Source organism: Glycine max, chromosome 7, assembly GCF_000004515.6.
Source record: "Glycine max cultivar Williams 82 chromosome 7, Glycine_max_v4.0, whole genome shotgun sequence".
Taxonomy (NCBI): domain Eukaryota; kingdom Viridiplantae; phylum Streptophyta; class Magnoliopsida; order Fabales; family Fabaceae; genus Glycine; species Glycine max.
Window position 1 is genome coordinate 11582127 of NC_038243.2, and position 17620 is coordinate 11599746.

Sequence of the window (17620 nt, forward strand, 5' to 3'; positions counted from 1 at the left end):
ACATAGCCAATATATATTGCAAGATAAGACGTTGGCTCAAGAAATAGGTATATCTGTTCGTTTGGCTAAAGTAAGGTATCATTTCAACTATTTTTCTTTACCTATTTTATTGTTAGATTCTTGGCTTGGAACTGGCCCGTACCTTAAAGCAGAGCCACATGCATGATATATACAAAGTTATAAGACTCGAGTTAACTAGTAAATGCACTATAATATATTTATGTAGTTTAATCTTATTTAGTATTAATGTACTAAAACACTTGATTATTGTGGTTTCTTATGTTTGCATTGTTATGAAGTAGAATATTAAAAGAAAATATTTTACAGTCTACATAACAAGTAGGTATATATCGAATTATAGCATAAAGTAACAACATGCTTTCCACAAATCTGCCTTGTGCAAATTTTTTGTCCCTCTTCTGCAAGTGATAATTCAACAAAACTATCTTCATATCTTTGGCTCCTTAGATGCACTTGACAGTAGGACATGTATGAATCATCAAAACACATCTTACATGAAAATAGTTATAGTACAAGCCACATAAACATTGTGCACCAGAGTGTAAGCAAAATTGCAGAACATGAATATGTTGCTAACATGATAGCTGAGCATTCACCCTCACCAAATCCAAACATTTGAGTAATTGTACCTGGAATAGTCATTACATGAACATTTTTTCAACTACATGTGTGTATTAGGTGATATTGGAAATAAACTGTTACATGTGGATGTGAACTAAATATGAAATTTGAGTGTATGCATACTGCCAATGCCAATAGATAGGTATATGTAGACAAAGTGTTAGAATACAATATTTATGAAAATGAAAGTGACTCAAATATTATGGATAGTCAAAATTTAATTAAGTAGCTATTTCAATTTTGTACTATTGGTTCTTAATGGAGGAGTCAATATAGAGGCCGTTACTTTTTTGCAATTCAAGAGGAGTTCCTTGCCTTGCCTATAAAAGGCCTGTGAACCCTGTGATACTCCATTTGATTCACACTTTAGAAAAACAACAAAGGCATGAATCATTCTCTCTATTTTCTATACACTCTTTTGTTCAAAGTTTTAGGTGTTTGATACTTTGTTTGAGAGAAATTTGCGAGGAGCAAAACTTGATAGCTTTTAGGTGTTTGATACTTTGTCTGAGAGAAAGTTTTAGGTGTTTGATACTTTGTCTGAGACAAAGTTTTAGGTGTTTGATACTTTTTATAAGAGGAGGTAGACTTTCGCTTTATTATTTTATTTATTCTTACTATTTATAGCTTTTATTTATTGTAAAGTTCATATTTGGTCTTGCTTTGTTCGAAACACTATAACCATGTTAGGATTCATTTATTTATTGTGATGCCTCTGCAAGCTATCTTTGCTAAAAACACAATAAATTGTACCAAGCACTAATGATAAACTCGATGAATATAAATTGGTATTCATAATAGAGATCCAACACAAGATGTTTGTAGGTAGAAGATATGAACTTTTTATTCTTCAAAGTGTATATATTATTTATCCTTCTCATTCAGTTTCTAAATAACTCAATCAACTTATGAAGTGAGTCTCAAGCTTTCTTATTCAGACTGGCATAAAAATAAAATGACTTTTGAAAGATTCTCAAAGTGACAAAGAATGAACAAGTGTTGCTTCTATGTGGACATTAAATTTCCATTATATGAACAAGTTCTAGTGAAATGCCTTTGCAGTCAGAACAATTGTTTTTGAGCCTGTGGTGTTGCTGGCACCAGTGGAGTCATGCTCAGCTGATTTATGTTATCTTTTTGTTTTGCTATGAATCTCTATCCAATGACATCTTTCAAAATTTTGGGATGTAACGAACAATTATTCTTGCCCTTTTCTTTCAGTTCATTTAGAAAAAGTAAAGAGTATGTGCTTCATAAATCATAGGTTACTACACAGTACACACTGTAAGTTATCTAAGGGAACACAATATCTCGTGTACGTGTCAAGGTGCGTGCTACACACTGTAAGTTATCCAAGAGAATTATTTGATAAAGATTACAGGAAACAACTAAATCCTAATGTTTAAGCATCATAAACAACTTACTCACGACTATTGCAGGTGGGAGGGCATATTGAAGCAGTAAAACAAACTGATACAATGGATCATGGTGGATCAAGTTGAAATGAGCTGCACCTTTAACAATGCCTATACCTATTGCTGGCAAGGCAAGAAATTTAACCATAATAATGCCAACAATAAGTGGAAGTTGTTGTCCTAATCCTTTTAAACCTGAAAAGTATCCAATTTATGCCCTTACATTCATTTTTAAATGTAACTACTATACTGAACTCAACCCAAGATATGAAAGGCAAAGTTGAAAATTTCATGTTATTGGTTGATAAATGATTACCCTTAACAAGATTTGCCCCAAGCAGTAAGACCATTGCTGGAACGCTTGCATCCCTGAAAACCAGGAAGAAGGGAAAATAAAAAGTACAACCAATTAACTTCATTGTATATTTTAATGTTTCCTTGATCACATAATAATTTCTTGTGGTAGAGGTCACTCACCCCAGCATGGTTATAGTGTCTTGAACCACATGGAAGAGAGCATTGTCAGCAACCAGTAGTTTTCGAAATTGAGGGACAACACCAATTGTCAAACCCATAATCTGCATACACACAATTAAAAGGAAGTGTCATTGCTGAGAGGAATTAACAATGTTTCAACAGAGTAACTTCCTTTCTTTGCCACACTACCCCTTTCCCATTGTCATAAGTGGCACAAGGATAAGTTGGTTCTGGTCTTTCTAACATTCTTATATCAAGATTATAATGCCTGTCTTAAGGATCAAACTTAAACAATTTAATTGCTGAAGGTTTTACAAAGGAGGCATTGGTCTAAAACATCTATTGATTCAAGTAAAAAGGAGCTTGATTCCACCCAATTTGACTCAAATTAGTTAGGGTTCAAAGTGATTTCTAGATACCGAGGATCTACGACCAGAAAAAAAGGAGGCAATGATCTAACACTGACCCAAACATATTGTTGGGACTATGGGAAAGGGGAGTTTGTTAAGACACTTAGGATATTGATTAGTAAATTGGTATCATTTGTAAAATGAGCATTAGCTCTATGTGAAGTGGAAACCTTTGGAAGAGAGATTGCTCTACTTTTCATCCTATTCATTAATAATCGCTTTTTTCTTTCTCATTTCAATTCTTGGATCCTAACACATATCAAGACAAATGAGGCATTGTGCAGTCCTTCAAAGACTGAACTAATAAGACTTTAGGTGTTATACTCTGAATTGTAACTAATATATACCTTATCCTATACTTTATAAGATACCATCTACTTCAAATGAATTCCTTGAAAAAAAAAATATTTGTAACAGAGAAATGCTAGCAAAACATTTTTTCTAGAGATACTGCTTATTATTGCTCAAATTCATTGAAAATCATAAAAAAATTATGAGTTTCACTTATTTAATATTTTATAGTTTTCAATAAATTTAAACCAACAAAAGAAAGGGTGTTGCTGCACTTATCTTGTAACTAATAGGAGAATTATGGACATACCGCTGCCATAGTTGAAGGAGCAATTAGTGTCTTCATGTTGTTGATCTTGTGAGCTAATATTTTCATAATGTTTAGCCTTTCTGGTACCTATGAAACTCTTGAAAAATGTAAGGCATTGCTTGTATCAAATCTAGAGGATATGAAATCATTTTATATTGCATTCCAATCCTATTATCCCTTTTACTTTTATCCCACTGGACAAAGCATTTTGCAAATAAGTTATGTTATGCCTAAAGCACCAATCTCTTTTTTATTCCATACAGTTTAACTCTTAGCCAAACAATATAAGTTTTCGGTAAATTAGAAAGTATCATCTTTTGCTGATAAAAAAAGTTAAAGTTAGAGATTATTTTGGTTTTAATGCATTCCAATTAATGAATTTGAGACTAAATTGATCAAATAGTCAGAAATGTTTTCTTAAAGAAATTATATTAGAAAAAGGCAACAACCTTTGCCTGTCCATTAGGCACTTTACATTCAAAATCAGGTTGATCCATGCCACCATTAGGCTTTGCTATATCCTCAGCCATGACTAATGCTCCACAAGGGCATTTTAAAAGGTTTTCTGGATCATTTTCTGTTGCAGACTTTGAATTTTCAGTGGTTTCATCAACTTTGACTTCATTGGAGATCTTGGGTGAATATATGCGGACAACGTTGAATGTAATAGACCAAGCATAAGTGTAGCCTATCTGAAAAACCAGAAATACAGTGAAATTTTTTAAACAATTCAGAAACCACAACATCATTATGTGATATGATGTACTTATTTAAGTAACTAAATTCCAAATAGTTGTAAGTGTCATACAGCCATTGATAGAGAAGCATATGCCAGTCCATTTTTGTGGCAAACAACCTCATCTCCAAAAGGACTGTTTTTGTCTTTACAGATAGTTGGAACTACAATAAGAGGCAAACTGGCCAGATTTCCTACAAACATCAAACACCATATGATCATATATACACACATATAGCGCTTAGAGAGTGAAATGAGTTAATTTTATTCATACAACAATACATGGATGGTTAAAATTTATTATACTCAAATCTAATCTTAACTGTCTATTGTGATTATGAGTTTAATTTCTATGCTTTATCTGTGTCACTACTAGAAAAAAAAACCATTTTATGGCGCCGGAACAATGACGATTGTACCAAAATCGTTTTTAACAAATGGGTGGTGGCAATTTTGTAAATATTAGAGACGTTAACGATAGTTTTATGTAAAATTGTCGTAAACACTTTCAAAATGATGACGATTTTGGTCAAAATCATCATAGATAGGTCGCCTTTAAAGATGGGTTTGGATAATCGTCGTTGTATTCAATGTAAATTAAAAAGCCCAAGTGTCGCGTTCACTTGAGCGTGCTCCTCCTTGGGTTTTTTTCAATTCCAAATCTTTCATCCTCTGCAACTAAACCATGTTGCTTAGGCCATATGCTAGAAATGAGGTTCGTTACAACCGTTACAAGGTTGTCGTTGATGCCGACGAGGGTCTCAGAACAGAGAGGTCACTAGCCTTACTTGACTATGACCATACCCCTTCTCTTTCAAAGCTAAGGGCGTTGTCTCCAACTCCGACGAGGACGTGTCAACAACAACGACTATGTCATCAAGCACAAGGTCAATGATGACTTTGACGCCTTCATAACTTTTATGGTTTGAACCTTGGTAACAGTGTTTCTTTCAAAGCCGAAGACAAAATCGTCGGAGTTGAAGACAGGTTTGGGGGAAGGAACGCTTTGGGAATATTGTAGAAGCAAATATGATATGAAGTTTTGGTGATGCCAAAGATAAGCATTTCTCAAGTTTGATCCAAGTCAAGAACTCGAAAATTTAAAAAAAAAATGATGAACTTAGTTCCTAGAATCTTAGAAAGCATTCCTTAATTGATGAAGCATAGGTTTGGCCAAAGGATATTTCACATTTTTTTTGTGATTTCAAATATATGATATTTTATCTCTGGTAATCGATTACCAGTGGCCAAATTGATTTACGAAACAGTTTTACAAATTTCGAATTTGATTTTAAAAGGTTGTAATCGATTACACACAGTATGTAATCGATTACCAAAAGTTGAAACTGTTTTTAACAGCTTTTAGAAATTTGAATTCAAATTTTAAAGTTTGTAATTAATTACAGCTTTTGTATAATCGATTACCAGACACAAAAATTCAAATTTCAAGTCTGAAGAGTCACAACTCTTCATAAACTAACTGTGTAATCGATTACCACTTTCATGTAATCGATTACCAGTAAGGAATTTTCGAAAATAACTCCCAAGGGTCACAACTGTTCAAGAAGTTTTTGAATGGTCATCAAAGGCCTATAAATAGGTGACTTGGGACATGAAATTCTTTAGAGTTTTTCTGAACAACATTGTCTTATCCTCTCAAAACCAAATTGTCTTATAACTCTCAAAATATTCCTTGGCCAAAACACTAGCAAATTCAATAAGGAATCTTGAACGATCTTTCATTGTAATATTCTTCTCTTAAAGAGAGAATTCTTCTTCTTCTTATTCAAAGAAATCTATTTAAGAGACCGAAGGTCTCTTAAGTTGTAAGGTTATCTAAACACAAGGGAAGGGTTGTCCTTGTGTGGTTCAGACTTTGTAAATCTTAAGCGGATTGCTTGGGAACTGGACGTAGGCTTCGAAGCGATAACGTCTTAGTCTCCGTTCCACATCGCTTCCAACAAACCTCTCTTATAATCTACACTCAGGTAATTTATTTGTTTACTATTGATTTCAAATTCCACTATTGAATGATTCCAATTGGAATGAATAAAATTAGCTTTGATTCTGGATTATGGATGAGTTTAGTTTCAGTGCTATTATTGATTTCAAATTCCATTATAATTCCAATTGAAATGAATAAGAATAGCTTTGATTCTCGGAATAGTGATGACTGAGTTATTATTCACACATTGTTTGTCAAGGCATCCATCAAAATGAACATTGATATTGCATCATTTGGATTCTTCAATGAAATTTTTTCTTTCCTATGTCAATGTATTCCAGATTCAACAAAATTGTATTAGCTATGGTGTTTGTATGGGAAAGTACTTTTATGGGACGTGTAAGCTCTTTGATGATGAAGTAAGTTATAGGTCCTAAAACTATTTCTTTTTCTTTTTCGTGTTTTATACTTTTATTTTATTCAATATATATGTGATATGAGCGCATAAGTCAGTGTATATTCTCTCTACTATATGGGCAAGTAGTTTGGTGATGGAAATTACATTAATTATAAGAACTGATGAACCATCATGATTACCATTTTGTAGCATGTTTTGTAAACATAGAATGTGTTTGATTATAAGACTATTATTTATTTTATCTATTGTAGGTATCTAAGCAGCAGTATCATTACAGTGGATGTGGAATTTGCAGGTATATGAACTGCTAATTAGTCAATTTAACTTGTCTCAAATATCTTAAAGTCACACTTTCCTTGTGCATGTTCTTTATATAGTTTGACTCTTTTGTGTACTTTGCTTTCTTCCTATCCTATATGTTTTTAATGAATACAAAATATCAAGGTTTTAAAACCATTTACCTATTGATCATGCTTTCAAGATTTCTTTGCAGATGTTGTTGCTACTCAAATCAGCTAAAAAACAGTCGAACTTGCGTGGATGGAGCAATGCATCACGATTTCCCCATTTGTTTAGAGGTAGCATTATACAAATTTCCTATTTCAACATTGTGACTATTACTAAGTTGTTGAATTGTTGAAATTGACATAAGTGACACTGCGATTATTAATTACCAAATTGATTACAATATTTGTTTGACGTGTTAACATTTTTTTAATTTTTTTTAAAAAAGATATTCTAAGACGGTTTTGTCTGAAAAACCATCTTAGAAACATGACACTATAAGACGATTTTGACTAAAAACCATCTTAGAAACGCCACATTCTAAGACGGTTTTATTTTAAAACCATCTTAGAAATATCCCAAACTAAGATGGTTGGATAACTGTTGTGGAAAGTGAACACTTTCCATGACGGTGGCTTCAAAGATGGTTCTGAAATCGTTGTTGAATGTGTCTTGGAATCAACGTTGAAAGCCTTTGTTCTGGTAGTGTGTAAAAAATATTATACTAACAATCAATAAAAAATAACTAAAAATATCATTAATATGACTTTTAAGATACTTGTTGGTTCCAATATGATCATGAACATTCAACAAGATTTAGTTCTATGCTTGATAGGGTTTAGGGTTTAGTTCTATGCTTTCTTAGTAATTTCTATTTCCTTCTACTTTGAACTTTGATCTTGGTAGGGACTTTGTGAACACATCAACAGGATTGTTTTCAGAAGCAATTTTGACAACCCTAACTTCTTCAAATTTAACCACATCTCTTCTGAAGTAAAGCCTAATATCAATATGCTTCGTCCTCACATGGTAAACTTGATGGCTTGCAAGGTGTATAGCACTTTGGCTGTTATAGTGAATTGACACACAATTTTGTGCAATTCATAGTTCACTAATCATCCCTTTTAACCATAGACCTTCCTTCACTCCTTTTGCACGTGCAATATACTCTGATTCAATTTTAGTTGAGGATAGAGCTACCACAAGTTGTAAGTTTGCTTTCCAGTAGGTAGAAGTCCCAAAAAGTGTAAACACATACCTAACTAAGGATTTCCTAGTATCCATATTCCTTACATAGTTTGCATTAACATACCCCACAATAGCAAATCCACCTTGGGTTTTCCTTTTGTACTTCATACTAGATTCTAGGGATTCATTCACATAACTCAACACCCTTCAAAGCCTCCTAATGAGCTTGACTTGGATCTTCCATAAACTTACTCACAATGCTAATAGCATGGGCCAAGTTTGGTTTGTTGTAGACCATATCATACACGATGCTTACTACTTTACTAGCATATGGAATATAATCCACCTTCCTCCTTTCCTCTTAACTATTAGGAACTTGCGTAATTGAGATTAGTGTGATGGTCCAATGGTCTGCTTACAAGTTTAGATTGATGCATCCTAAACCTTTCCACCACCTAGGTTTAGATTGATGCAAATTTGTTAAAGAAGTTTAATATTATATTATAAATTATTGATTCTCATATTAATCTTCTAGCTTTTGAATAATATAAATTTTATATCTAATTATATCATTAGTTATTTGAATTTTCATGATTATTTTTCCTTTGCATACAATCACAATATTTTTTTTGACATACTGAATCATAATATTTTTAGGAACATGACTTGATGTGATATTATGCTCAAGATTCCCGTTTAAAAATTATTTTTGTTTACTTTTTATGTTTTTTTCTTTATAAAAATTAGGACTTATTTTATACATCAATTATAGGTGATTGTTCAATTGCTTTGCTCTCACATGATATTAAATTAACAATGACTTTCTCTATTAATAAGCAATAAATTCAATTTTAAAATTGTAGATAATTTTAGCATTTTTGCACATCCTATTATAAATTATCATGGCAAGCAACTACTAACCTATTACATGAATGTTGTTGAATATTTGAATTTGCATGATAGTCAACAACTATCTATGAAATTTGATAAAAAGAAAAAAAAACTTAGATAATAACAAGTGAATGAAAGTGAGGCCTAAGGCAATGACCTTAATGGCCATGCCTTATCCACGACCTTGCCACCACCTTCTTCAAGTAGCACTATTGAGATAAAAATAATTCTCCCTTCATATGATCTCTAACAATATTCATCCCAAGAATCCTCCTTGCAGTACCAAGATCCTTTATCCCAAATTCCTAACCTTTCCTTGATCATACAGATCCCATCCTTGCTTGATCTAGCTATAAGAATATAATCTACAAATAAAAGTAAGAAAAGTACACATTGTTCTTCTATTCTAAAATATGGACACAACTATCATAACTACTCCTTAGAAAACTCACCCTTAGAAGAAAGCCATCAAACTTCTTGTACCACCGAAGCGGGCTTTATTTCAGGCTATATAATGATTTCCTCAAGAGACATACCTTCGTCTAGTCTTTTGTGAACCCCTCAGGTTGTCTCATATAGATGGTCTCCTTAAGGTTTCCATGTAAGAAAGTTGTCTTGACATCCAATTGTTGCAACTCCAAATCATGTTGATTCACAATTGCCATCAAGATTCTTATAAAATAATGTTTTACCACATGTGAGAAAATTTCATTGCAATTAATCCCCTCCACTTGTGTAAAACCTTTAGCCATAAGTCTTGCCTTGTACCTTATCTTCTTCACACTTGGAATGCCTTCCTTTTTCTTGAAGACTCACTTGCATCCAACTACCCTCTGATTTTTAGGTAGTATCACAAGTTTTCAAGTCTGATTTTTTTTATCCAAGGACTCCATTTCTTCATTCGTAGCTTGTAATCAATATTGACTTTCTTTTCCCTCCATAGCCTCCTTGAAGTTCCTCGATTCTGAGTCTTGGATTTCTTCAACCACAATAAGAGCATACCAAATGAGATCAACCTATCCATACCTCTTTGTAGTTTTTATTGTCCTTTTTTTCCCTATCCTTGGTTAGTTGATAGCTAGAGTTCGTTATGGTTCGGTTTATTCTTTCTGTGTTTATTGTTGGTACCTAACCTACTTCATCTAATCTCTTAAGATGATAATATCTTAGATCATGGGTAGCAGACTCCACCTTAAACTAAGTTTTCTCTTTACTTACTTCCATACTTTTGCACATCATGCCTATTTGGGTTTCATTAAATGTGACATCCCTACTGATAAAGCATCTTGACTTTCCAGGATCTAGCTTCCACAACTTACAATAATCTATGACTTTGTCTACATATCCAATAGAGATACACTTCACAACCTAAGCCTCTAGTTTGTCTTGTTTGACATGAGCAAATTCCAAAAGCACCAAACACCCTCAAGTTGGAATAATCTATTGGTTTCCTACTCCTTACTTCCATAGGTGTCTTAAAGTACAAAGTAGATGATGAACATCTATTTATCAGATACATTGCAGTATTTCCAACTTCACCCCAGAAACTCTAGGCAGGCTTGCTTCTAAAAGCATGCACCTCACTCATTCCAAAATGAACTTATTCATCCTTTCAGCCAAACCATTTTGTTGAGGAGTTCTTGCTATAGGTTTATGCCTCTTAATTTCCTATTTCTTACAAAATTCATTAAATTGTTATGAAACAAATTCCAGCCCATTGTGTGTCCTCAAAACTTTCAGTTTGGTTCCCTATTTATTTTCCACAAGTGTGTGCCACTCCTTGAACCTCTGAAACGTTTCAAACTAATTCTTCAAGTTGTAAATCCACACTCTTCTAGAGTAATAATAATGATGAGAAAATAGGAACCCCCTCCTTGAGTTGTCACCCTTAAAGGACCTCATAGGTTTGAATGAACATACTCAAAAGGCCTACTAGAAACATGCATACCAGTCCCAAACTTTAGTCTATGAGACTTCCCCAGTATACAATGGTCACAAAATTCTAATTTATCTACTTTACCACAATTCAACAAGTTTTGTTTCTTCAGTTCAACTAACATGCCCTAGTTTATGATGCCATAATTTAGCCTTGTCCTATAACGTCTAACTAGCTATGGATGCATAAGCAATAATAGTTGAGCCATGATAAATATACATACCATTTCTTTTAACATCCTTAGCAACAATTAAGGCTCCATTTGAAATCTTAATCAGACCACGTTCAATTTTGGTTATGTAACCTAAAATATCAAAAATGCTTATAGACAAAAGATTCCCTTTTAAGCCCAGGAACAAACCTTACATTTTGCAACAACATTTCCCAGTTATCAAACATTTTTAGTTTGACAATACTCATGCCTTGCACTCTGCTTGATTTGTTGTTCCCAACGAGTACTCCTCCTCCTTCCTTTAGTTCTAAGGTCTAAAAAACCCTTTATAGGACACATGGTATGTACATCCTGAATCCGTGACCCAATTCCTCTGTGTTTCTAAAGTTGATGTCAACAAGACTTCTACACTCATAACTGTCTAAAGCAACTGCAACATCTATATAAGTCTAAGAATCCCAAGGCTTCTTACTTCCTTTCTCTAGACAATCTTTCTTAAAATGACCAATTTTATGACAGTTGAAGCACTTTAGCTTCAAATTACTTTTTGATTTTGATATGGATTTCTTCCCCTTTGGTTATTTTGTTACCACTCCTTTCTCTTGAGATGTTCAAGCCATCCCCCATTTGACTCTTGGATCCTTTGGAGCTCCTTAGTTCGAATTAAGTTTTGAACCTCTTCCAGAGTAATGGTATGATCTTTTTTGTATAGAAATACATCCTTGAAATGCTAAAAGGACTTTGGCAAAACATTGAGAAGAAGAAAGGCCTTTTTCTTATCATAAAGTTTACTTCCTCCAAGTCATCAAGAATCTTGTTAAAATCTGCAAGTTGCTCTATTATGGATCTTGATTTTGTCATCTTGAAAAAATACAATTGTTGCTTTAAACAAAGCTTGCTTGCCAAACTCTTTGTCATATACAAAGATTCCAGGTTAGCCCACATAGCAGTGACGGTCTTCACTAAGACACAAGATTATGGCTCTTCTTACCTTGTTGATCATGTCGTTCTTCTCCTTTTGTGATAAAGTGGTAGACATGTGTGTCTTTCCCTTCAAGGCTTCTGCACATCCTTGCTACACCAAGATGGCTTTCATATTGACACTCCATGGCCTAAAATTGTTGTTTCCAGAGAACTTCTCGATATCATACTTGCTACCCATGGTTCAACCTTCTTGTTTTCTTTCTTCCCATTGACAATGTTGCTTGTTGGTTCTAATTACCAATAAGTTGAAAGAAATAGAAACTGCCAAGAAAGTATAGAACTTAACCTAAACCAAAAACATTCAACAAGGAAGAAATGCAAAACCCAAAGGCAAGAATGTAAAACAAGAACACAATGCACTTATGTAGTTCAACTAATATAGCCTACATCCATGGAAATAGTAGCTCCACTATGAAACCAAAATCAAGATGAGATACAACAGAGAATCCCCTTGGTTCTTGTCCATTATATTCAAGAAGAACTTCTCTCAAGAACTTAAGTCTCACACTCATTGATCAATCATAGTGCCATTATCTTGATGATCACACCACACCTACAAAGGTCTCGATGACCTTTATTTATAGGGTCCAAGTCACTAAGACTTCACAACATAAAACTAACCAAAAAAACACTTCAACAAACAACGCGTAATAGATCAATGAAACAAGTTATTCCATTTGTTTGAGCATTAGATTGTCCTAAGTCTGATCACAACAAACATCCTCATTAGACCAAACATTCATAAGATTAAAAAATAGATTTTGAGTCATAGACAACACTAGTTATTGTAAAAATCAAACAAACTTATAATACATGGTGATTTGTGATTAAATACAATAATCACGACAAAATATTATCCTACTAAGTGAGGTTTGTTAGAGATAGGGGGAGCAACATGAAGACTTAGCCTTAAAGCTTGAAAAAGTTTTATCTTTTACATGTCAAATTCTCTTGAGTTGCATTTGTATTGATTTTTGTATTTTGTGTTGCATCTTAGTCTCTATCATTTCATATGTGCATCAAGCATCATTATGTAAAAGTAAGAAGAAAAGTTCTAAAGTTAAAAAATTTCTTCTGTGTTTAAACTTTCTATTTTAATCTATTACAAGCTTATCATAATCGATTGCACAAGTGTAAGAAGAAAAGTTCTAAAGTTAGAAAATTTCTTCTGTGTTTAAAACTCTCTATTTTAATCGATTACAAGATTATCATAATCGATTACACAAGTGTTTGTAGCTTGCAAAGAAGTCTCTCGTATCGATTATAAGGTAATCGTAATTAATTACACAGTTCTTTTTTAGACAATGAATAATTTTTCAGGAGTCTCTGCTTTAATCGATTACTAGGAGATATAATTAAATACTTCTCTATTAAAAGTGTTTCAGAAGTGATCAAGAACACTTTAATAGATTACATCAAGAATCTAATCGATTACATTGTTCTTGAAAGTTTTCTAGTTTTTGGGAAGAACACTTTAACCGATTGAAATGGTAATATAATCAATTATTTCTTCGAAGTAATCTATTACATTGTATATTTAATCGATTACAGGCAATTATAATTGTTTTCTCTAAAAATAGTCACCTCGTGTTCTCACTTTTAACAACTTATGAATGAGCTAGAATTACAAGCTGATATTAGTAAAACAAAGAAGAGATGAAAAGTTCTTAGAAACAGTGTGACTCACAACTTCTAATATTTGATTATGAAGATCATATTGTGAAAAAGTGAGTTGTGAATTTCTCTTGAGTTCAAGAAGGCACTCATTCATTCAAGCAAGGGTCTTGCATATGGTTGATCAGGTTGTGTCTTTCTTTGACTCTACTTTTCGTGTGGTTTACACATTATTAGTATATGCATGAATTTCGAAAGGCACGCTGAATAAGTTTTTCTAGTTTGGGCTAATGGTAGGTTTCTCTTAGGCTCTTATTCACAGAGGACCCTAGGGTTGAGTACTTTAGTCTTTTTTTCTGGGGTAGGAACTGAGATTACTTATAAGAATTATATATGCATTGTAAAAATATATTTCGGGTTGGATTAGATAACTGATTTAGCATATCCAAAGATAAAGAGTGAACCAGCATAAAAATGGGTGTACTTCTTCTCTTGATTTTCTTATTCTAGTTCAAGGTCGGCTATATAAATCAAATGATGCCATTCAACATGATTAAAAACCAAAGGTCCAATAATATTATTTACCTTGACATCTTCCTTAATGACTTCTGCCAAAGTTTTTTTAAAAAATTTGTTTCCATGTCCTTCTTTTCACATGACTAAAAATCATAGAATTTATTCATTTGACTTATCCTTTTTGTGATCTTTTTTGTATGTATCCAACCACATTAAATAATTTTTTATCATCTTCTTTTCAATTGGTGTTATACTAATATTTTCTCCTTGATAATCATTCTATATCTTATTTTTTATTGTATGATCACATCCATCTTAACATTTTCTTTTTTGCTACTCCCATCTTTCTCTCATGATTGTCCCTTTAAAGTTTAGCATTCACTCCTATATGGTATAACTAAACCTACAACAATATGATAAAACTTATTATTGAACTTAATAAGTATTTTGTGATTACAAATAACCAAATAACCCCTTTGATTCCTTTTTTCATTCTAGCCATCTTGCTTATATGCACTAACAGTGTTAAAATTCTTTACACCATCCGTACATACACAACTCACTCCATAAACAATTAAGATTAATTAAAGGGTTTTTTTAGGTTACTCCAACATTATATGACCAATTAAAAATATAAAAGGACTTATATGTTTAAATTTCTGTAATTTACTTATTTCTAAATGGGTTACATTTACTCATCTTACTCTCAACTAAAATTAGCTCTCTCACTTCATACATCGGATGGTGTTATATATCTATATAAATAAATAGATAGATAAATAAGATCCTTGAAGAAAAACTTTAAATCTTTAAATTAACCTGCCTGCAGCACAACACCCCAACACAAGGCCATGTAGATGATGAGGAACTCTAATAGTTTTAATAAGTATCCATCCAAGAACTGTCCCAGCAATATATGTTAAAAGAATACTTAACGGCATGAACCACCTACATAATTCAAGAAATCAAGCACCTCTTCCAAAACATTCAAATGGAGAAAATGTCAAGACAAAACATGGGAACGAAAATAGTGGAAAAGTATAAACTTACAGCATAACCATGCTCCTAAAGGTTAAGGTATTCGACATGCTGCTGTAAATTAGAGCCGGGGTGAAGACAAAATATACCATCTGTACAAAAAGATAAAAAAAAAAATACTCATATGTCGTATTGTTAATTGTTAATTAGTTACAAAGTACTGTACCACATATTCCTCATCTACTCCTAAGGTTGTTCTTTAATTAGGAGGCAAGAATTAAATGTTGCAGTAGAGCAATAAATTTATTATTTGGTTTTGGCCATGCTACTCCAAACTCCACAGTAACATAGAAATCCCGGGAACATATGAAAGTATATATTTTCTTACGTTATCTATAAATAGAATTAAATGTTGCAACGGAGCAATAAATTTATTATTTGGTTTTGCCATCTTACTCCAAACTCCATAGTAACATAAAAATCCCAGGAACATATGCAAGTATATTTTCTCACCTTATCTCTAAATTTGTAAGCATATGTAGGAAAACCAAATGCTGCAATTGTTACATTTATATGATTTTAATCAAATTAAATAAGTAAATTTTATTAAGCTAGCTAGATTGTTTTGTGATACTTATTATTAATAAGTTTTAATGGAAGCCTTGCCTTCAAGGTCAGAAATAAAAATATATGGATATATTTGGGCAGCGTTCTTCACTTTTACCTCACACTCAAGGTAAGCCAACGAGAAAACTAGACACAGGCTTTTCTGAACAATTTAATTAACAATTGGTCTTTTCATACTCAAATTCGGCTAATTTTCTAATCTTTGTTTGGTATACAAGAAAGAAAATGAGGACAAAGAAAAAACTTTTAAATTTGAATTGGAGAGAAAGTAGAAGAAAATAATTATTTCGTGTTTTTTATTTCTATAAAATCTCATTTTTTTTCTTTTTGTTTTTCATACTTTTTTAATCAAGCCAAAAGAAAATATAACATTATTAGCATTTTTTCTCTTATCCAAATATACCATTAGAGGGAACCCTCACACACATTTATAGCATTAAAAATATTAAATTTTTATAGGGAAATTAATACACATAATACGTATATATAATGTTAAGAAATTAAATTAAATTTTGGCGGACACAATGTTTCTCAAAACATATGACATACCTGCTTATAAGGATACATTCAATCAAAAAAGAAAGAATAATTCTTTTTACTTTTGTTGTATTTTTAATAGTGCGCATTTTAATTATATCTAATTTGTTCTAACGTTGAATTTCTTTCCAAATTATTTTGTTAAAGGTAACACGCCAAACAAGGACGATGGCTTTTTTACATAAAAAAGAAGAAATTAAAAAAGAAAGAAAGAAACTTCTACCGTATGATATATTTCACCACATATATACCAAAATAATTTTGATTTTTTACCATGAGAAAATACATTACATAAAATATTAATTAGTAAATTGGAAAACAAAAATCTACAAACTAAAAGAGGAAGGAGTAAAATAATTAGCACTAGAAAATATATGTATAATTATTTATTTATTGTTAAAAACGGCAATGACTTGCTACTAACTAAGTTTGTAACTTTTGTTTGGAGTATGATATTTAATATTTGTGGGGATTAAGAAACCCAAACCAATGATACTTACAGCATTGAGGTGCTTCCTGGCATTCTCTCTGAGTATATTAAATCGATCATGTGCAAGGAATGCCCCAAGAGCAGTAATCAACAAAAGTTTCAGAATTGACATAAATGAAGCAATGTAAAGCTTCCAGAAATTCATATTGCGGATTCTGTCTATAATGTATTATGAAAATAGATGCACCTTCCTTCTAACACTACTCCAAATCAACTTCTAATCCTCATATATGTGAAGCAAGTTTCAAATAATTAAACATCAAATGAAATTAATATATAGGCTTTTGATCTTTCTCCTTTAATTAATTAGAAGCCGGTCATCTTGATTTTCGTCTTCTCAATAACCAATGATATCGGATTCAGAACACAATGGCTGTTGTGCAATAATTTGGGCCATTTGTTACTTTTTCAAAATGCGTTTAAATTAAAAATATGTCCAAAATATTTTTAAGAAAAATATAAAAAAATAATAATTTTAGTGGTTTCTTATAAGCTAAAAACGACACATGCATTATAAAAAATAAAGGCTTATATCATTAAATTTTTTATTTTCAGAAATTGTCCTCATGTATTTTCTATTGTAATTACTTCTAATTATAGAATCATTTAAAGCCAATTTTGTTGACTAAAAAATATGGTCTTGGCTATTGAATTACATCAACCCTACAATACAGCTAATCGATAAGCGTAATGAAAAGAAACATAAAGAAAATCTTGGTATAAACTATTATCTTTACATGCTCACATCGACGACTATC

At 32.2% G+C, this 17620-nt stretch overlaps 1 protein-coding gene across 3 annotated transcripts; it reads right to left on the reverse strand.

The window, feature by feature from the left end:
• Nucleotides 1-215: 215 nt before the first annotated feature.
• Nucleotides 216-17111, reverse strand: LOC100807081 (uncharacterized). 3 transcript variants are annotated; one of them, NM_001415692.1, is made up of 10 exons: nucleotides 16873-17111; nucleotides 15281-15360; nucleotides 15054-15178; nucleotides 4354-4475; nucleotides 3995-4237; nucleotides 3546-3632; nucleotides 2535-2635; nucleotides 2374-2426; nucleotides 2067-2252; nucleotides 216-650 (listed from the first exon to the last, which is right to left on the reverse strand). In NM_001415692.1, exons 1-10 carry the CDS (start codon nucleotides 17005-17007, stop codon nucleotides 526-528), a joined length of 1257 nt encoding a protein of 418 aa, NP_001402621.1. In that variant the 5' UTR covers nucleotides 17008-17111; the 3' UTR covers nucleotides 216-525. The 3 variants fall into 3 exon arrangements, with proteins under 3 accessions (NP_001402621.1, XP_014632844.1, NP_001241160.1); XM_014777358.2 differs by lacking the exon at nucleotides 16873-17111 and having other exon boundaries at nucleotides 15050-15178; NM_001254231.3 differs by lacking the exon at nucleotides 216-650 and having other exon boundaries at nucleotides 1833-2252.
• Nucleotides 17112-17620: the final 509 nt, after the last annotated feature.

Coding starts and splice junctions, on each gene's coding strand:
- LOC100807081 (NM_001415692.1), bottom strand. CDS start 17,007: ATGAATTTCTGGAAGCTTTACATTGCTTCATTTATGTCAATTCTGAAA. Junction 3,633..3,994: donor TGCCTAATGGACAGGCAAAG/GTTGTTGCCTTT, acceptor AGAGTTTCATAG/GTACCAGAAAGGCTAAACAT. Junction 2,253..2,373: donor TGGGGCAAATCTTGTTAAGG/GTAATCATTTAT, acceptor GATACTTTTCAG/GTTTAAAAGGATTAGGACAA.